This window comes from Camellia sinensis, chromosome 3 (genome assembly GCF_055761805.1).
Source record: "Camellia sinensis isolate YWXY chromosome 3, ASM5576180v1, whole genome shotgun sequence".
NCBI lineage: Eukaryota > Viridiplantae > Streptophyta > Magnoliopsida > Ericales > Theaceae > Camellia > Camellia sinensis.
In genome coordinates this window covers 92,959,632-92,981,972 of record NC_138963.1, presented here as the reverse complement: position 1 = coordinate 92,981,972, position 22,341 = coordinate 92,959,632, and the positions used below count along the sequence as shown (strand labels likewise).

At 39.8% G+C, this 22,341-nt stretch overlaps 1 protein-coding gene across 1 annotated transcript; it reads right to left on the bottom strand.

Moving 5' to 3' along the window:
* Nucleotides 1-373: 373 nt before the first annotated feature.
* Nucleotides 374-1,549, bottom strand: LOC145821688 (uncharacterized). Its single transcript, XM_082918239.1, has 2 exons — nt 1,112-1,549; nt 374-973 (listed from the first exon to the last, which is right to left on the bottom strand). Exons 1-2 carry the CDS (start codon nt 1,547-1,549, stop codon nt 374-376), a joined length of 1,038 nt encoding a protein of 345 aa, XP_082774365.1.
* Nucleotides 1,550-22,341: the final 20,792 nt, after the last annotated feature.

Genomic DNA, 22,341 nt, shown 5'->3' with positions numbered 1-22,341 from the left:
GGACCAATTAGCATAATACGGAACAGGGTTGTCACACCTCTATTCCGTGTTGGTTGACAATATAGCCGTGAAACTTGCCGGATCCGATGCCGAATGCACATTTTGAGGCGTTCAGTTTCATCTTGTACTTTTATTGAATGCTGAAGGTCCCTGCTAAATTGGCTAGATAGGCGCGCTTTTCCTTGGATTTCACCACCATGTCATCGATGTATACTTCCATGGTGCGGCCGAGCTGCTCCTTAAACATAATGGTAACCAGCCTCTGGTAAGTTGCCACCACATTCTTCAGCCCGAAGGGCATGACCTTGTAGTAATAGGTTCCCCATGGGGTGAGGAATGTGGTCTTTTCCTATTCCTCCGGATGCATGGTAATTTAGTGATAACCCCTGTAGGCATCTAAGAAGCTCATGTGCTGATGATGTGTGATTGCGTCCACAAGTTGGTCGATTCTGGGAAGAGGAAAACAATCCTTAGGATATGCCCTGTTCAAATCCATGAAATCCACATAGACGCAACAAGATCCATTTTTCTTCTTTACAACCACGGTATTGGACAGCCACGTGGGATAAGTTACTTCACGAATTGCCCCAGCATCAAACAACCTATCAACTTTATCAACAACGGCCGATGCATACTCCGCGGCTGACTGCCGACTTTGCTGGTTTAAACGATGTTGGGCCATGATTGGATCCACTCCCGGATTTTCATGTGGTGTCCATACAAACATGTCGAGGTTACCGAGTAAGAAGGAAACCAACTCGCGTCTGTCAACTTCGTTCAGGGAAGTGCCGATCATGAAGAATTTGTCAGGGTTTTTATTGATTTCAATCCAGTCAAGGTCTTCAGTTGCCTTATCGCTAGGGATTTTTCCAACGTCCTTGAGGCTCTCTTGATCCAGTACTTCAATCGAGTTCACTTCCAGTTCCTTTGGCCTTTTTGAGGCAGCAATAAGAGAGCATGCCTGTGTCGATTTCTGAGAGCCCCGAATTTACTCAATGCCATATTTAGTTGGAAAACGAAGTAGTTGATGGTAGGTGCTTGGCATAGCCTACATACCATGCCACCAGGTACTTCCCATGATAAGATTGTATGGTGACAGAAGTTTGATGACCAGAAATTTCATGTCGACTAATTTGGTACCCGCCCGCACTGGTAGTGTGATCTTGCCCAAGGTATACTCAGGGTTGGTGTTGAAGCCAAACAGTGGGTAATTGGCCAGTAATATATCCAAATCAATGAAGTCGAGTTTAATGAACGTCTTGTAATACATTATTTCTGAGGTGTTTCCCTGATTGATGAGAACACGATCGATTGTGAATCTATTCACGCGTAGCTCGACGACGAGGGAATCAACGTGGGGGAGAGTTACTCCACCTAGGTTGATGTCGTCGAAGCTAATCTTGCCAGTTTCATGTGGTCGTTTGGCTGGTGTGATTGGCTTGGACAAGCTAGGTTGCAACTGAATTGTATGTACTTGGGCTGACGGCGGTAGGCTGTATATCATGTGAATTACACCAAGTGGAGGTGAATCCGGTTGTAGAGCTACCATGTTCGATAGATTGTTCTTTCAGACATGTTACGCCAGCCGGCCATCTTGCATTAACTCATCCAGGTGGTTTTTCAGTGCATAAAAGCTATCAGTGTCGTGGCTATGATCCTTGTGATATTCACACCACTTATCCCTTCTCCTAGTATTAGGGGGCCTTATCATCTTGGATGGCCACTTAAAGAATGGAAGATGTTGGACTTTGGATAGGATCTTACTGATCAGCTCTGCCAATTTCGTATACTTTTTGTCCAAACGTCTGGTGTGCCTGCTATCCACTTGATACTGTTCGTTTGAACGGTGCGAACACTACCCGCTTGATCAGCGCGAATCACACCGATTGTCTTGTTTAGCTTGAGTCTGAGGTTCATGGCTCTTTGGTGGCGTGGCGCTTATCGGCTGAACCAGAACAAATGGAGCCGATTTGAAGACTTTCTATCCAGCCTTGACGTGCAGGGCATCATCTTCCACCTTAAAGTACTTCTCAACCTTCTTCATTAGTGCCTAGACTGTTTTGGGAGGCCATCTAGTCAACAAACTACAGAGAGGACTATCGGGGTGTAACCCCATCTTAAAGGCAGTAATGGCCATGGAATCATTGTAGGCATCATCCACCAAGTTGAAACACTCCCAATAGCACATCGAATACTCACGGAGGGTCTCTTCTGGTTTAATTTGCATTGCCCAGAGAGAGTCGGCTTGCTTTGGCTGAACCTCGTTGGTGATGAATCTTGCCCTGAAGGGTTTTTGGAGCTGATGAAAGCTTTTTATTGACGCCGGCTCCAGTTTATAGTACCATTTGGCGCCAACGATCCCAAGCTACTTGGAAACATTCGACACATGAGGGCTTCATCATCAGCATACAACATCATCGCTTGTTTGTAATGATGAATGTGGTTCGTGGGGTCTAATTTTTCGTCGTGCAGGGTGAATGTCGGTGCCTTGAACTTTTTAGGCAGCACAGCCCTTGCAATGCGTCGTACGAAAGGGTTGTTCCTGTCCTCTTCATCTAAACCATCACTTCCTTTCCCTTGCTTGTGTCGTAGATATGGACTGCCCTCGGATGAGTTGGATACATTAACTCGCCCCTTCTTTCTGGGTTCTTGAGATGGCGAATCGGAATCACTACCATTATCATGTTTCTGATATCAACGACGTTGATCATTCTTCTTCTCTAGCGATCGACCCCGGTCATGATGTGTGGCTTGTTGGGATTTGGCTACCTCCAGGGCCAATTCCTTACGTAAGCGCTCGTTATTAGCCTTTATATCTTCTAGACGTTGTTCGTTTCGTTTTGCTTGATCCATGATCGTCTGCATAGTCTTCTGCATAGAGGTTGAGGGTGAGGCTTGAGCAACTGGGTCGAAGTTCAAGGCCCTTAGCGCGGTGATATTCTCCGGTCCAAGCATATTTCTTGGAGTAACATCATCTCATGGTGTAACATCGTCAGCAACGAGTAGAGTATCATTTGTTATGCCTGCTATGAATGCGCTTGTGTATTCCCACAGACGACACCAATTGTGGTAAAGTGGTTTGGAAATACTCTTTGATCCAAGTAGACGCTCTTGATCCTTTGGTTGCCACCTGAAAAAGGAATGAACACTCTGGTCGGGGGTGTCGGAATTAAGACTCTGATGGACCAGTCAGTCTTCTCTCAAATATTTCTTCTTTCACAAGTTATTGTTCTTTTTTTAACATACCTGCCTTTGGCTAGCGTTCCTCCCATTTTATATTACGCTTGGGCCTTGGGTCGGGCCCACTCTTGACTTTACATATAATTATCTAGTCGGCCTTCTAGCTGAGTGTGTTGGCTCCCGTTCGGCTCTTTATATGGCTGATTCGTATACTTGGCTTCATGGGCCTCCAGATAGAGCCAAATTGTCTTTGGCCCAATGTCCTAACCGGACTACTCGACCTTTCTTTCTCATTAACCAAATTTAGCCTTCACAATTTTCTTGCATTTTTTTTACTCTTTTAACTATGTAGTTTTTTTATCTTAATAATAATGTAAATAATATAATAATATATTAATTATATTATGTTGTATATTATTATATTATTAAATAATAATAATAATATATGTTTGTCGTATATTATTATTATTATTATTATTATTATTATTATTATTATTATTATTATTACTATTATTATTATTATTATTATTATTATTATTATTATTATTATGTTTGATTTGTTAGATTCAGCTTATGTTTAAGTTAGATAGTCATTTGTTGTAATAATTCCTACCTTACGTTTTTTATTCGGTTTTGTAATAATTCCCCACCCCGTTTTGTTCTATCCCTTTCCATTTATTTATTTTTATATTTGTAAATAAGTATCGTATTTTATTTTTCACCATGAGCATGTTTTGCACTCATATCTCATGCATTAAAATTCGGCTTATTTACATTTGTGGGTTCAATAAATTTCTATGTGATTTTATGCGCTTCGATATGTCTTGAGATGATTCACATGTCATGTATTAGTAGCTGAATTTTTAGTTGCATTTTTGTGTATGTATTGCATTAGAATCTTGTATATAAAATCATACATGTTTTACTAATTTTGTTTTGTAGCTGGCTGCGGGATATCGGTAAATATATAAGTTTTTATGCTTTAGCATCCCGCTTGTGTATATTTTCCTTACTATATTTAGTATCCTACGATGTAGTTAATTTCTTACTTGATATAATTGTATGAATGCCGGTGGATGGAGGTTGTGTCGCTTACTTTTGAATGATGTTGATTTTTATGTTTATAAACTCAATTTCTTTGAGTTGTACATCTTCAAAATTCTTTCAAAATACATGAAATCAGATTATTCCAAAATTAATAGCATAGTTTATACCCGTTTGCCTCACGTAGTAAATTTCAGGATTTATTAAATAATCAAAATATGAACATATAAAGTAAATAAAAGTCATATTATGGTTTAGTAGAGGTCGATCTTTTAATCGGGAGAGTTGAGGGTGCTCAATTAATGACTTTCCCCCCTCATACCTAAGGTTCCGAGCCAAGCATCCTTGGTTATGACAAATAGTGGCCTTGACACGAGTTACTAGTTTCCTTATTTTTCCAAAATATTAGGTGGCAACTCTGAGATCTGATGCAAAGGTTTTTGCAATAAAATGGATTCTCAATAAAAGTTGCCAAATTTGGACTCTCATCTATGTTTCGCATTGCACTCGTGAGACTAGATTAAAGAAATTGAGGGTCCAAACTATTCAACGTGCGCGGTAACCCTGTGCAATGTCACATGCATTGTAACACCAGAAGAAAATATGCATAATGACAATGTATCATCCATTGCTCCTCATGACAAATCGAAATAATCCCCAATGTTTGCATTAAAAGATCGTGAGGTTCGAACAAAATAGCTCCACATGCGGATATACATTCAATGAATTCTAGTACATGAATCTATAGCATGTAGAACTGTAGCTCGACTTTTTCACGCCCTCTTTTCGGAAGTTCGAAATGAGTCCTACAGTTTGGACTCCTGTGGTTTTGAATCTAATCTCACAAGTGGCATGTGAAATTGAAAAACACCAAAGAGTCTAATTCTGACAAATCTTTTGGAAAATCGATTTTGAATCAAATTGCCAAAAATAGACTGCTTTTCCAGATACAGAGTCGCCACCTAAATATTTTTGAAAAATTTAGGAAACCCATGACTCGTGCCAAAGGCCACGTGTCCGTCATCACCAAGATTGTCTCGGTTTGGGAACTTGGTACGAGAGGGGAAGGTCATGATTACATTTAAGCACTCCTGCTCGCCCGATCAAAGATCGGCCTCTATTAATCATGATATGATTTTTATGTATATTATATGCTCTTGTTCCGGTTTATTAGGCTAGCATTACTATGTGATGCGCACACACAAGTGTAGACTAAATTGCAAGAGTTGGAACATCTCGAGTCATGTTTGTTTTGCAAAATTGTTTCAAAATATATACCACTTGAAAAAGTGATTGCATATAAACATTACTCAAATTAGTCCAATTCAAACAACTAGCCTTCATCCACAGGTACTCAAGCCGTTTAGCACTCAAGCAACTAGCCGCATGAAAACATGTTTTGATATGGCAACAATCACACACATGCGATATGCTAAAGCGAGTAAAGGCTCACCTAGTACTCCAAGCCAGAATAAACAGAAGAGTTAGAAAAATGCATGATTCCTAACTATGCAATATGACTAATGGAACACATGCAAAAATGTAACTAAATAGGCTCGGCTACTTAACATGGTATATGAAGCAATTTTGATAACATGTAGTCTAAGCACGTATTCAAAAAAGTATTAAACTAACAATGCAGTTAGAATGATGAACTGAGCCTTGGTGCATGTAAGACAAATGGATGCAAACATAGAGAATGCTAAACAAAACATGATGTCCCTAAACTAACCATCATAAGTAGTTAAATAAAAGGGAGAAAGACGTGGGGTTGGAAGACATACACGTTATTAAATTACGCTCTCACGAAGGAGAGTCTGAATGAATAAACTAACTAATTAAAGCTAAGTTAATTAAGCTAATTATTACAAACCGAAATGAAATAAATAGCTAAACTATTTAACTAATTATTACAACAAATGAATCAACTAGCTATTCTAGTTAATTATTACAACATCACATCTAGCTAAATACTTTAACTAATTAAATAATTACAACACAAGTGCAATTAAAAGAAGTAAGTAAGCTAAACAACAAACTACTCTACCTCGGGAAGCGAGGGATGTTCATGCACATGCTCAGTTTCCACCCAGAAATGCCACTGTTTTGCTTCCGGAGAGCCTCTATTACACAGAGAACACTTACACTTCTGCCCCACTTTCAGAATAACTCTACTCTACTAAAAGAATACACTGCTGAAATTTGCATCAGTGGCTGGCTGGCCAATGATGAAGGTTGCTTGCCGACCATGGAAAGTGGCCTGTCGGCCACTGCTACCCATTTCTCCTTGCTATAACAGAGGACAAACAGAGCATATACAGGGTATTTCAAGGGTTTGTTTGCACAACTCACCCCTCATTTTCATGAGCAAATCAAAAGAGTAGCAAGTTCGGTTCGCAAACCATCAATGGATACAATTTCATTGCATGATGATGGCTTATGAAACCAAGTGTGCAAGTTCAATAAATGCAAAACAAGACACAAACCTCCTCCTTTTCATGAATAATCAAGAGAAGTGATGACTTTGGAACCTTGAATCATTTCATTACTAATGAGTATGAAATGGTTCAAGTTTCCATGTGTTCAATTAACGTCTGATTGAACACAACCAAATTATTATCTTGCTCACTTTTAATTTCAAATTTTAATTACTCCATTTTAGTTACCTTTCCATCCTTTAATCAATTGAGTCCAAAGGGTGAGATTAAGTCCTCTAATGGAAAGAGCGCTCAAACCAAAAGTTGTTTAGGCATGAAAGAGACACCATACCGTTGCTAATGAACCCCCTAAGGGATTAAACCATTAAGCATGACATCTTAATCTCATGCTTTCAACAAACAAGTAGTTTGAACCACCTTCAAAGCAAAACAAAAAGCCAAGAAAGGAGGGAGGTTGCAAAGACGATTAAGTGCTGAAAATGAGTGAGAAAAGCATAAACAAATGCTATCAACTCATAGGAGAAGGTGTCTAAGGCCTAGAACACCAAACTCATGAAGACTATTACACTACAAGCATGCAAAACAAAGCTCAAATGCAACTAACAGCTCAAAATAGTGCTAATGCAGATCTAATATAGTCCTAAAACATGCTGGAATTGAGCTAAAAATAGCTAGATTAATATGCTAAAACATGGCACAAACTAGGCTAGTGTCACGACCCGAACCCGCCCCTCTGGGTTAAGGCCATAACAGGCCAGTAATCACGAGATTACCTACGGCCTCAAACCAAATAAGACAAAACTCATCAGAGTGAAAGGGGCCAAACGGAAGCAATTTTAAAACTTTGTCCATAGAGCTGTGCTTATATGCACATCATAACATTCCAGACATACATATGTTAATAACTCACAACAGAAAGTGTAGTAACATAAGTACTGTACAGACAGGATCATTCAAATCTAAGTCAGCCAAGCAAAACTACATACAGACGTATTCAAAACTTCGCCAACCTGACAAAATGTAAATACATAGCAAAAGGGCGAAGACGGGTCTCGTGCGTGAGACACAAGGGCTGACTCTCTCAAAACCTTAGTTGTTCCATACAGACTTCACTCGGGCTGGGTCTGGACTTCTCTTGGCTCACCTACAAACACATGAATGAGCGTGAGCGAAAGCCCAGTGAATAATATCTAATCAAATACAGAAGTTACATAACAATGTAGAACAACATGTTCCAAACGGCCTTGGGCCCAATTCATATTTCTATTTGACAGATATATATAACTATACGAAATTCAAATCAAGTGACTGTAGTTCCAAACATTCTGGCCTTTGGTCCATTCAGACTTCCATTCATGTCAAAATGGCCTTCGGCCCATTCATTTATGTCAAAACGGCCTTCGGCCCATTCATTTCTGTCAAAATGGCCTTCGGCCCATTCGTTTACGTCAAAATGGCCTTCGGTCCATACATTCGTGTCAAAACGGCCTTCAGCCCACTCATTCATGTCAAAACGACCTTAGGTCCATTCTTACATGTCCAAACGACCTTCGGTCCACTCATTTCTATCAAAACGACCTTCGGTCCATTCATTTCTATCAAAACGACCTCCGATCCATTCGTTTACGTCAAAACAGCCTTCAGCCCACTCATTTATGTCAAAACGATCTTAGGTCCATTTATTTCTATCAAAACGACCTCCGGTCCATTCGTTTACGTCAAAACGGCCTTCGGCCCATACATTCGTGTCAAAACGGCCTTCGGCCGACTCATTTATGTCAAAGCGACCTTAGGTCCATTTATTTCTATCATAACGACCTTCGGTCCATTTATTCATATTGAAACGACTTTCAGCCCATTCATTCGTTCATGTCAGACTTTTGTCCACAATCCCAATTAGCAACTCATAAAGCTTATAAGGGAATAAACAGTTGGACATTGCTAAGCTTTCAAATATCGATATTACTCACAGTGATCAGCTTGTGGATTTGCCCTAGAGCTTGACCCTACACATTTCATGAACACAAAAGGGGTCACTAACAGTTCAATCCGTTCTTTAATTCACATATTCCTCTTTAGGCTTTATTCTTATCTCGTTAACTCATTTACAATGCTCAATGCATGCCTAAGAGTGCTTACAAGTGAAAGAGAACGGAAAAAATATAACACAGAATGCATTTTCAGAGTTTCAGAAAACAGGGTCCCCGCTCGAGCGTGGACTTCCCCGCTCGAGTGGACCTTTAAGCCTGCAAAAGTGCTGGTTACCTCAAATTCCCGCTCGAGTGTGAACTCGGCCGCTCGAGTGGACTGCCTGTCTACATAGCTTCCCGCTCGAGTGTAAACTTCCCCGTTTGAGCGGGCACCATGTCTGTCAAAAATGCTGGGAGCTCGAATTCTCCGCTCGAGCGGACGTCAAAATTTTGGAAATTCCAGGTTGTGTTCTTGAGCTCCAATTCGATTTTCAACCAACAAAACATGCATGTTATGGCTCAAATCTCAAATATAATTATACTAACATGATGTAAACCTTAAATCACAACCCAATGATGCTCAATTCACAAATAATTCACATGTATGCCCCAAAATATGTCAAACTCATCACCAACATGCGCAAATTCAAACATTCAAGACTTACTCTCCCATAATTTGTACATGCATGTGGGAGATGCTCACCATTCTCAACTCATTTGATGAAGAGGTGGTCAAAACATGAGGTTCCTTTAACATTTCACATGGATTATACATATTTGTGCTCAAACATGCAATTTCAAGGTAATTTCTTACATGCATGCACATATTAAGCTTCAATTCAACAAAATTCACCCAACTCATGCTCTTTCTCCTTGTTCAACTCTGAATTTACAAATAGCAAACAAGAATCCATGATTCGAGGGATAATTACTCACCTAGGAGCCTTAAACACCCAAGTTCTAGCCAAATCTTGAGCTTAATCTTCAAATTCCCAAGTCTTGAGCCCAAATTACACAAGTCTCTCCCTTTCTCTCTCTATAACCGGCCCTTCCTCTGGTTTTGAGTCCAAGGTCAGTCAAAATACAAGAAATGAGGGAATTAGGGTGTAATGCTCCTATCCAACAAATCCCACTAAGTCCCAATTTATGAATATTAAACAATTTGAGCACAATGCCATTAAATGAATCAATTTAATCTGACCAAAATCAATTTCTAATTAAATTTCACCATAGGCTCTAAAAATTACACTAATCACAAAGGCGTAGTCAATTTTGGGTTCTGTGGCCGATAGGGCCCTCAATTTAATTCCCAAGGCAAATTATTCAACAGATATTCTTACGGTGAACAGATAGAACTTCAAAACCACATATTTTCGCATAATGTAACGCAAAATCATATCAATATACATAATCACATCATGTTAAGGACCAATTAACATATTACGGAACAGGGGTATTACAGCTAGTAAGCAAGACACAAGGAGAGGGGGCTACCCTCTCCAAATTTGAACTTCAAAACATGATTTTGGCCACTGAAATAGCTCTGTAAATTAGTGTTTAAAAGCTTGGAAAAAGATAGTAAAAAGGTGGGAAACAGAAGGGCTAAGGCCTCCCAAACAAGGTATAAAAAAGGGTGAACCACCCCTCAACCTTTAATGGCCTTAGGACCCAAGTTTTAGCCCAAAAATATAGAAGTTTTACAGCCCTAAATCAGTTAGAAAACAACAAGTACAATAGTAAAAAAAACAAGTAAAGGGACAAAGCCTTATACCTCTTGAAGAGAAGAAGCAATTCAAGCAACAAAACCAAGAAAACAACACCCTCTAGAGCTCAAACAAGCTCAAAGACACCTCAGCTCAAAGATGAGAAGATTTGGTTAAGGGTGTATAGGCAAAGATTAAGGAATTGTATAGGCAAAAGTGTAGAGATTTGCTAGAGAGAGAGAGAGAATTGTAGAGAGAGAGGAAAATCTTTTATCTCAAAATTTTCTAACCCTAAAACATGAGAGAGGGGTCTTCTATATATAGAAAACATGATTTCTCTACAAGGATATCCAGCCCTACATGTGTGTGCAGATGCATGCATCTATGCAAATAGCTGGCACAACTGGTATAAAATATTTGCAAAAAAAAAAATGGTGGCCGGCAAGCCACATTAGTGGCCGACAGCCCAAAAGTGGTGGTCGGTAGGCCACCAGAAGCTGTAGGCTTGAAGAATCAAGACTTGGTCCAAAAATGAGGCAACAAGGGCGTAGGATTTGAAAAGCTCAAAGCTGTGGCATTCCGTTGAGGACTTTAAGCACTGGACGAGCATATAACCTCATCATTGGGTGTGCATGCGATGGCGTCTAAGTCGTAAAAGCCGTCAAAAATAGGGTGTCTACAAGAACATTCAGTCAAAAATAAATAAATGCCCTCATGGGCATACAAGTTCCAAGGCTCAAGCCCAGTTACACAAAAATGATTTTTCAAACCATACAATTATAGCCCTTAGCTTACAAAAATACAGCTACAACAAAACGAGAGTCTTGTGCCCTCAACACATATTTCCACGCCCTTAGCTAGGCGGAATCACCACATCTTTTCCTACAGCAAAATCCCATAGGGTGAGCACAAAGCCAGTAGGAAATTCTTAACAAAGTATATACATTTTATGCAGGCCTTATAAAATAATATGCACATGCCATGCTATGCCTTTCAAAAGAAAATCATATCTTCATCTTTTGAAAACTATCATGCTCAATGGTATCTTGAAATTTCAACAATTCAAAGTTTTCAATTTAACTCAAGGGGGCGATAAATACGACTCAGGTAATCCCCATGTTGGTGTCTGCAAGTAGGCGTAACTAGCACTACCAAAACTCCACTTTACCGGTAACAAACCGGAAGGCACGTGGTACCTCCTCCACGCGTGTTTTCAGTCTTTCACCCTGGACACTCGGGCCAACTTAATCAATTCCATCTACACCCCCTATCCGGACTTACCAACGTATTTAGCCCATAACATTTCAATGAAAACTTGCTTCACAACATTTCTTTCTTAATGCAAAAATTTCATAATTCTATTTAAGTTTTGTAATAAACAAAAGTATTGATGCCAATGCAACAATTATACATGTAATGCAATGTTCTCCCATTTTTTAACTTTTCCACACAACTTGTTATCATTGTGATTACAATCCCCATTTCCTTTTTCCAATGCAAATTTCACAAGATAAATATGTATTCATTTGAACCCATCAAGAGTAACAACATTTCCACACTTTAAGCATTCTCAACAATTTAGTCCCTTCATGATTATATCAACATTGCTAAATAACAACTTCCAAAACCACCAATGCTTATATATTCTAATTTCTCTCATGCCAACATTTGTCGTAGTATTAGTCAAATATCAATTTCACAACATTACCACATTTTTCTCAATTCTTCCTAAATTTCTAGGGTTTCCATAAAAATAGGGTTTTTTTTTTCTTTTTTTTTTCTCTTCATTTCAAAAGAAATTTGTTCAAACTAATGCTCTTCTACAACATAATGAGCCAAAACCTCAAGACATTTTGGAAACATTTAGGAAACCCACTTTTTAAAATCATTCATACTCTTGAGCCAAAAGTCAAATCTCAATGTCACCCAAGGAGTTCCAAAATCAATTAAATCTTGCATATATATATATATATATATATAACTCTAAGAACTTCCTACCTCAAGTTTTGGAGGAGAAAGAGATGAGAAACCCCCAAATTTGACGGTGTCGAAACCCAATCTCCATCACACAAGACGAAGCCCTCGGTTAGCTCTCCAAGTTTAATGAAGAATGTTAGGTCAAAACTCTAATGGATCTAAAGAAACCAAGATTTTGATCTTGTTTGATGTAGATAAAAGTAGAAAGAACGTAGAGAAATGGGTTTTTAGAGAGAGAGAGGCATACAAAAAGTGATATACATACAGCCCAAGAGGAGAGAAAAATTAGAGTTTTCGGACACAGACTCGTCCTGCATGTGTGGCGCCCATTCCTGCACGTGCAACAACCCCCTCTGTACGTGCGGCTCTCACCCCTACACATGCGGCACTTGCTCCCCACACTACACTCCGCACCTGCATATAATACTGTAGCCAAACTCAAAATCCTCTCCTTCACCGCACGTGCGGTCACCCTTCCTGGATGCGCGGCCACTCTTCCGCACGTGCAACTCTCACAACCGCACATACGGCCCTGCTTCCAGAAAAAAAAATTTAGCAACTCGACCCGAGGCACCACAGATCTTACCTCGTACCTCTCGAAGCAAGTGAAACTCGGATTTGAAATAATTAAGAACGAAAATATTGAAAGCAAGGTCACAAAAACAACTGACCCAACAGTTAACAAAGTCTCACATTAAAATCCGACACTAAAACCAGAGTAACTCCAACCTAATTCAAAGAGGACGAGAGGAATAACGAACCCGGTCATCACACGCACATGTGGCTAGGTGCAGTGGAGGAAGTGGCCAACTGGGATTGGGCCCGCATGTCCAACTAGGGATAAGCAACAAGCATTCTTCTCCTGCTATAAATCACACGTGCAGCAGGGGCTTCTACATATATGGCCAGAGGCTCTACACATGCAACTCTTTTTTTTCATTTTTTTTTCTGTCTGTAAAATCATGCCTGTCTCCCTGAAATTTGATTTATGTCTCTCTCTTTCTCATTTCTCTCTCTCTCTCTCTCTCTCTCTCTCTCTCTCTCTCCATCTCTCTCTAATCTTTATCATTTTTCTCTTTTCTCTCCAAACACCCACAAAACTTCCTATCTAGCAAAATTCATTTTCATGCCTTTTGCTTCCTTTAGCTACTAATATGAGGTAGGAATTTTCTTACCTTTGTAAATATGATTAGGAAAATTAAAACCATTTGCAAATCCTGCATTAACATTGGCATTTTTTTTATTGGTACATTCATTTTTGGTAGGATCTCTTGAGTAAAAATGTGGTTTTGATTATTTATGGATAATTGTAGAAATTGTTTCAAATTATTGAGGTAAATAACATGGTAAAATCTGGGTATTGTGTAAAAGTTTGGGAAGATAGCTAAGTTGACTTGAGCTCCATGGTGAAAGTCTTAAAACTCGAGCAAAATAGTTGCCAATTTCCTTCTAGTTAGTAGCCAATAAAGTGGTGGTGATTTTGGTAGTTCTTTGATAGACTACTAACAGACAATGCCTACAAATTTCCAATGTTTTATTTATGGCTTAATAATTGTTGAAATGAAATTTTTGGGATGTTTAGAAACTTTAAAACTTGCATTGGTTTTATCTAATGAAAGAAAATTATTTTGACATGAATTGACACGTGTATTGCATTCATGATCATATCCATATTAAGGCATATTTACTCAGTTAAGACTATCTGTATTGGGTCTAGTGCTCATCCTTTCGTGGAAACCGTTTTTAGGTATTGATGATGTGCTTTCGCCTTGAAGATGGCTTGCGGATTTTGAGAGCAAGACACTCATTTATTTTTTTTGTTTATTTGTAAAGCCTTGGACTCTTTTTTATTGGGTCAAGACTTCCATTTTGTTGTAAATAGGTCAATCTCTCTTTATACATGTAAGCCTTTAGGGCACTTTATTTGAATAAGAGAGTAATATTAAAATATGATGTTTTGCGTGTCTCATTTCCGTGCCACGTAGTGATTGAATATAAAATGGATGAGACTCCTAAATTATCATGAAGTGAATGAAAAGTATTACCAGAGAATGGTTCGTTATATTTTATCAACTTAATCAAGAATCCGCTATATATATGTTTTATTTAAATCACAAAGATTTTCTCTAAAAATAATTATTTTCCTTTTAAATTTAAATAAAGAATCAATTTTTTTATATCATTCGGATCCTTTAAAAATCAGAGCGTTACATATATTTTTATAGTTCTTAAACTAATACAAAATATTAACTAGAAATTGAATAAAAAAACAAAACCAAAAAACATTACCCCTAATTATGACATTTTGTTTAATAAAATAGTGTTAGTCAAAATTGGCAGATAATTTATATTGAAAACAAATCAAAAGATTATAGTTTAAATTGGCAAAATTAAAAACTCAAGATTTATTTTGTTACAAAGGTCAAACTCCAATATTTATTTTTTATTTATTTATTTATTTATTTATTTTTTTTGTAATTTTGCCTTTGAATTTTGTATGCATTTGAAATGGTGTCAAGTGTAATTTTATATATTAAAAATAAATTTTAGAACCTATTTATAAATGTTACAGTATTTAAGAGAAAGAGAGAGAGAGAGGGAGAGAGAGAGTGAATATTGTTTTGAGTATTGTAATAATATATACAAGACTCGTTTATATGGGAGAAGAGAAACTTAAGTATGGTAATAAATATAACATGATATGTATGATAGACAGAATATATAGTTACTATATTTAACACCTCCCTCAAACTCAAGTAGGGATATTGTGGGATGCTTTTGGGGTTACCAAGTGCGCCCAACAGTTTAGATCCCCGATTTCTAATTCGATATCACTAGTGCAATGTGAAATAGAAAATGAGAGTCCATATCCAACACCTTTTTTAGAGAAAATCCATTTTATTGCAAAATATTTGCTAGGAATAGACTACACCAAATTTCAGAGTTGTCACCTAATCTTTTTGGGAAATTAGAAAACTCGTGACTTGTGCCAAAGGCCACCATCTATCATAACCAAAGTGTCTCGACTTGGGAACTTAGGTGTGAGAGGGAAATGTCATTAATTGAGCACCCCCTTCACCCGATCATAAGATCGGCCTTTGATGTCATGCATTTTTTTAAAGGCTTTTTGCACAAACTCAATAGCATAAGAATCAACTACACTCCAATATAAACAACACAACCTTTATCCACTGGCATTCAAATAGATATTTCATCTAAGAACTTAGTGTAGACCGCCCGAACTTCCCCTGCGCGCCCCCTTTTTGGAGAGGGCGCGGATTGGGGTTCTAGCTACTACAGTTCGGACTCCTGTCACGGTTCTAAATCTAATCTCACAAAGTGCAGTGTAAGACTGATAAATCACCAAAGAGTCCAAATCCAGCAAATCGTTTTGGAAAATCAATTTTAATCAAGAAGTGCCAAACATGGACTGCTTTACCATATTACAGAGTCGCCACCTAAATATTTTATTTTGGAAAAATTTAAGAAACCCTGACTCGTGCCAAAGGCCACGTGTCCCTCATCACCAAAGTTGCCTCGGCTCGGGAATTTGGGTACGAGAGGGGAAGGTCCTAAAATGAGCACCCCCGCTCGCCCGATCAAAGGATCGGCCTCTACTAAACATGATATGTTGTTTCGAAAACACATGTGTTCTTATTCCGGTTATTTAGCTAACTTACTATGTGATGCGCACAACACACAAGTATAGACTAAGTCACTCAATTTGGAACAAAACATCTCATGTTTGTTTTTCGAAAATGGTTTGAAAGTGCTACCCTCCAGTAGGCTAAAGCGCGGATTTGCTACTCTAAAGTGGGATTTAAAACAACATGATTTTGCCACTTCGCAAAGTGGGCTTAAAACTCGCATTTGATGAATTGTTTCAATTCAAGTAATAAAGCCTTCATCCACAGGCATTCATGCAGTTTAGCATTTAAGCAAATAGCCTCATGGCAAGCATGCTATATATGGCAGCATTCACACTCATGCAAGATGGTAAAGGGTAAACACTTACAGTGTACTCCGAGCCAAAACAAAAGCTAGTTAGTAATCATGCATGATCCTCGCTATGTTAAGATGCCTAATGCAACACATGCAAAAATGCAACTAAAATAGGCTTGGCTATCTAAGATGCATATGAATGCAACACTTGATAACATGCTGTGAAACACGTATTCAAGTAAGTATTGAAATACGATGTAGTTTGAATGATGCGCCGAGCCCGGTGCATGCAAGACAAATGAATGATGCACGCATGCAAGCATAAGGATGCGAATTGAAATATGCCCTAATCTAACCACTGAAAGCAGATAAGTAAAAGGGAGAAAGATGTGGGGTTGGAAGACATTCACACACACATGCACACTTATTACAACATTTGCCCTCTCGATGGAGGAGGGTCCGAATAAATAAGAGCTAAACTAAGCTACTTATTACAAACCAACTAATTAACTAACTTAGCTAATTAATTATTACAAAACCGAATTGAATAACTAGCTACACTAAGCTAATTAATTACAAAATGAATTAATTAATTAAACACTTAACTAATTAATTACAAAACAATTAAACTACTGAACCAAGCAGCAAAACAATTCAGATGGACGACCTCGAGAAGCGAGGGGATATGCATGCTCGGTTGGCTTCGCCCGAAAATCCACTACCTTGCCTGTAAATGCCTCTGCTTGCACATCTTTGAACCTCTGAAAATTGTGCCAACCTCCAGATTGCTTCTGTTTGATCCCAGGAACATGCTGATGAACTGATCGTCTAGAAGTGATGGCCATCGGCTGATTTGGTGGCCAGTCGGCTACACTGATGGCCGGTCGGCCACTGCTTCCTTGAAATTCCTCATTTTGCTGCAACAGAGAGCAAGCAGAGGCATGGCAGTGTATTTGCAAGGAAATGTGTGTACTACTACACTTCTTATCATGTCTCAAGCTCAAAGGAGTGTAGCACTTGGCTCTCAAGCCACCAACCAAGCACTTTCAATGCATGGTGGCCAAAAAACCAAGCTTGTACAAGCTTTAGTGAATGCACAAGCAAGACTCAAAGAGGCCTCCACCCTATCATGCACAATCAAGGGGGACGACGACTAAGAAATGTGACACGTTTCGTCACTTTGAGTATGAAACGTCTCACATTTCTTGTGTTTGGATTAATGTCCGATCCAAACACAATGCAATGCAAACAAAATGCTTATCTTTCACATGTTTTACTTGGTCCATTTCTTGTTTACTCATTTTAACTTACCAATTAGTCCATTAACCGGTTAAGTTCAATGTGTAAGTCCTCTAATGGGAAAGATGGCCTAAGCCACAAGCACCTTAAGCATGAAAGAAGCCTCATGCTTTTGGTTAGTAGAAATCCTCAAGGGAAGATTAAAACCATTAGGCATGAGAGCCTTAATTCCATGCTCAAGCCAACAAGGGGCTCAAGACCACTTTCAAAGTGAATGAAAGATTGAAACAATGGAGTGCAATGACACATATTTCAGCATTGAAATAACATGCTAAGTGACTCAAAATCATGCAAACAACTCATGTAATGCATGTTAGAGGCATAAAGCACCAAAGCTAGTGAAGTGTATTACACTAGAAGCATACATTATCAAGCTTAGACAATAAAACCAGCCATGGACAGACCCAAAACATGCCAAATCAGTGGCATGAACATGTTGAGATAGGAGCTCAAAAGACTAGGAGAACATGCACACATGTTGGCCTATGAGCAAGGTGTAGACGCGCCCGTGGGCCTCATGCTACAGTTCGGACTCAATTTGTGTCACGGTTCTTCATCTGAACCAAAGAGTCCAAATCTGGCAAATCGTTTTGAGAAACAGATTTTTGAAAAAGTAGTGCCAAACATGGACTGCTTTGCCAGATACAGAGTCGCCACCTAAATATTTTTTATGGGAGAATTTAGGAAACCCTGACTCGGTGCCGAAGGCCACATGTCCGTCATCACCGGAGTTGTCTCGGCTCGGGAGCTTGGGTACGATCGGGGAAGGTCAGCTATGAGCACCCCCTTTCGCCCGGTCCGAAGACTGACCTCTACTAACCGTGATATCCGGTTTTGAAAACTTTATGTGTTCTTAAACCAATTGTTAGCCTAGAATTACTATGTTATGCGCGCGGCAAACAAGTATAGACCGAATCGCCCAAATTGGAAATAAAACATTTTATGTTCGTTTTGAAAATGGTTTGCTACTCGTAAGTAGGCTAAAATGCAGGTTTTGCCACCTTCAAGTGGGCTTTTGGAAAAGATGGTTTTGCCACTATCTAGTGGGCTTAAAAATCGCAGTTTTAACGCATTATCCCAATTTAAGCAATTTGACCTCCACCCACAGGCATTCAAGCAGTTTATCTCATGTAAGCACTTAGCCGCATGGCAAGCATACTGTCATGGCAACACTCACACGCATGCTGGATGCTAAAGCAAAAATACTTACATCGTACTCCGTGCCAAAACAGTAAACTAGTTAGCAAACATGCATGTCCTAGTTCATGTTAAAAGTGGCTAATGCATCACATGCAAAATGCGATCTAGGCAGGCTCGGCTAGCCCTAAACATGGCATATGAAATGCGATCAACTATCACATAGTCAATTTTTGAATTGAAGTACGAATGCAGTTAGCGTGATGTACCGAGCCTAATGCATGCAGTACAAATGTATGGATGCACGCATGCATAGCATAAGGTATGCTAAAATAAATGTGCCCTAATCTACCATCATAAGCAGGTAAATAAAAGGGAGAAAGAAGTGGGGGTTGGAAGACATGCACACACACACCCACACTTATTACAAGTTTGTCCTCGCTCGGAGGGACCAAATAAATATTACAAATTAATTAACTACGCGAGCTAATTAAATATTACAAATTAATTAACAAATTAATTATTCTAAGAAAACAGTAAACCGCCTCGGGAAGCGCGCCGCCATGCGTAGGCTGCCTCTGTTTTCTTTCCTGTGCTCCTCTGGAGGCTGCCAAAATTTCAGGACTGCTTCCTTGGATGCTGGGAGACACCACCGGCTGGGTGAAATTGCCACCGGCACTGAGATGTTGCCACCGGCACAAAATTGAAGCTGTCGGCAGAGAAAAGATTGCCGGCCGGCACCTTACACTGCCGGTCGGCAGAGTATTCCTGCAGAACCTGCAACCCACAGCAACAGAGGACAAGGCAAAGCATGGCAGCACATTTCAAGGCATATATGCACCAACCATGTCTCTTATCATTGTAATGACTCAAAGGGACATGTGCCTCGATTCTCGGACCACCAATCACGCATTTCCATGCATGATGGCCCAAAGAACCAAGTTTGCAACTTTGATTTCAAATGCAATGCAAACCAAATAAACACACAAGGAGGCCTAACCTCTATCATACTCATCTCAAGAGGCAAGGTGATGCATGCAAGATGCAATGCAACTTAGGCATACGAGTTAAGGATGCAACATGCCGATACAAGCAAACATGCAAGATGAGCATGCAAATAAGCAAAGGATGGTCTTAAACATGAATTAGGCAGCTCTAGTTAGGCCCAAAACAGTGGCCATAATATGAAAATAAAGTGCCTCGAAATGCGTGCACACGGGCACGCAAACCGAGGCAATGGCATATGCAATGCAATGGCTAAAACGGCATATAGAATGCAACATGGACTTATACTAACATGAGAGAGCCTCAGCCACACTCACATAAGAGGCCGATGAATGAAAATGGAGTGCCTCGAAATGCGTGCACACGGGCACGCAAACCGAGGCAATGGCATACGCAATGCAATAGCATGGAAATGGCATGCAATCATGCTAATGGAATTTCAGCACTGAAATGTGGGGGAAAACAGCCCCGAAATGAGGCGAAAACACAACCGATACATGGAATAGTCCCGAAACATGGACTTTTGGCACCCGAAATGGCTTACAGCTATACAAAGCATGCACAATATGGACATGGAGCATGAAGACAGAAGCAAAACAGCTTCAAAATAAGCATTTTTCTAGTACAAGTCATGGCCAAACAACAAGCAAAGATAGGGCAACAATGGCATGCAAAAATGGCCCTAAACATGAGGTTATGAAGCAACTCACGGCTGCTAACTCCAAACAGGTTAGGGCCCTTCAACAACATTGAAGAGGGGCCCAAAATAAGACTATTTACAGTTTATGGTAGCCCCAAAAACAGTATACAAATATATTAGAAATGCAATGCAAAAATGAGGCTCAAAAGTGGCTATAACATGAGGTATACAAAACATTCACCAAACAAGAAAATGCCCTGAATAAAACATGTTCAGGAGGTCAAAATAAAGCCACTTTTAGTTCGGACAAAGGTCCAAAAACAGCAACATCAGGGGCTGCCAAGGCATGCAAAAATGGGACCAAAAAGAGAATATAAAGGCAAGTATAACATGGAGGTCCGAAACAGTGTTGAGCCCTTCTTCAATGTTGAAGAAGGGCTCAAAATAAGCCTATCTACAGTTTACTACATGCCCAAAAACAGATTACACATAGGCCAAAAATAACATGCAAGATTAGGGCCTAAAGGAGAGATAAAGAAGGAAGTGCTAGCTACTATCCTCAAACAGCAAGAGGTCCTCAATCAAACATGAAGAGGACCTCAAAATATGATGATTTGAAGTTTGGGTCGGAGCCCAAAGATGCAAGAAACTATGGCTTAGATATGAAGCAAGAAAAGGCTACAAAAGGGAAGATGAGGACTCACCCTTGAAGACCAGCAAATCAGCACCTCTTGGATCAAGTTTAGGTGCTCCTAAGCTTTGGAGAACAGCCTCAAGCTGCTGGAATGGGCGTTGGATGCCTTGTGCTATGAGTTGATGAAGAAATGGCCCAAGAACAAGGGTGTTTGATCACTCTAACACACCCAAATGTAGAGAGAGAGGGAGATATAGAGAGAGAGGGTGATATATGTGTTATATGTATGTATTAGGTCTGGTTTTTGCTGAACCAAAACAATGGAGGAGGATGGCTTCCTTATATAGGCAATACTAAGCTTCTAAGACAAGCTTCAAAGGGCCAAAGGGGTTTAAAGGGAGGTCAAGGCTTATTGGAGAAGCTTGGACAGCTGGTAGGCTTCTTGAGGAAGCCAAGATAAGGGGTCAAGGCTTCCTCAAGAAGCCTTGAGCAAAGGGTGCAAGAAAAGGGGCCAAAGGGTGTGCAAAGGTTCAAAATAGCAACTAATATGCACGGGGGAGTGTGCTGGTGCATTCCAACTGGCACAGCTGGGATGCACCAGGCTTGGAGAGTGCAAATGGTGCAAACCAGCCAGAAAATTTGGTCGTCGGCCAAAATAAAGTGCCGGTCGGCATAATATTTTGCCGGTCGGCAAAATAGATTGTCGATAGATGATTCCAATGCCAAAAAAACGGCCGGTGGGTATGCAAATTGAAGCCCCGGAAGTAAGCTTTCCGACGGTGGTGGCCCCATAGCTAAACTCCAAGTGTACAGATAGATAAGCCCGATTCAGCGAGGGCTGCTCGACTCGCTTCTACCCGGATTCATGCCGAACTTCTCCTAAACTAGTTTTCTCCTCTCCCTTCCTCTTTTCTTCAACTCCAAAACCCTAAACAAAGTGTTTTGAAAGATTTGCCTCTCTTCTAGCCGAAGAAACTGATTCTTTGCCCTGCACATCTCTCAACACCGAGCAAACCATCAGTAGTGCCCAAGTCTTAAGGGCGGTCAAAAATGGGGTGTCTACAGTTGCCCCTCTTTGACAGAACTCGAAAGTCATAACAATGACGGGAGTGAATGTCAAAGCCCAGAGACGACCCATTTTTGACAAGGCCGAAGACTTGGACAAACAAACAAAATACCGATAAATAAATGGTTGTGCCCACAGGCTGCCTACGTATCCCTTTGCAAGGAATCAAACCAGCGTAGTTCAGGGGCATGATGCAAATGATATGCAGGAAGACTTTGATAATTGGACTTATACGCCACGCGAAGCCAGTTTGTACTCAAAACAATGCAATGTACTAACAAGTACAAGTGAGGTGCGCAAGATAGC

Coding starts and splice junctions, on each gene's coding strand:
- LOC145821688 (XM_082918239.1), bottom strand. CDS start 1,549: ATGGTAGCTCTACAACCGGATTCACCTCCACTTGGTGTAATTCACATG. Junction 974..1,111: donor TAGTCGACATGAAATTTCTG/GTCATCAAACTT, acceptor CGGGGCTCTCAG/AAATCGACACAGGCATGCTC.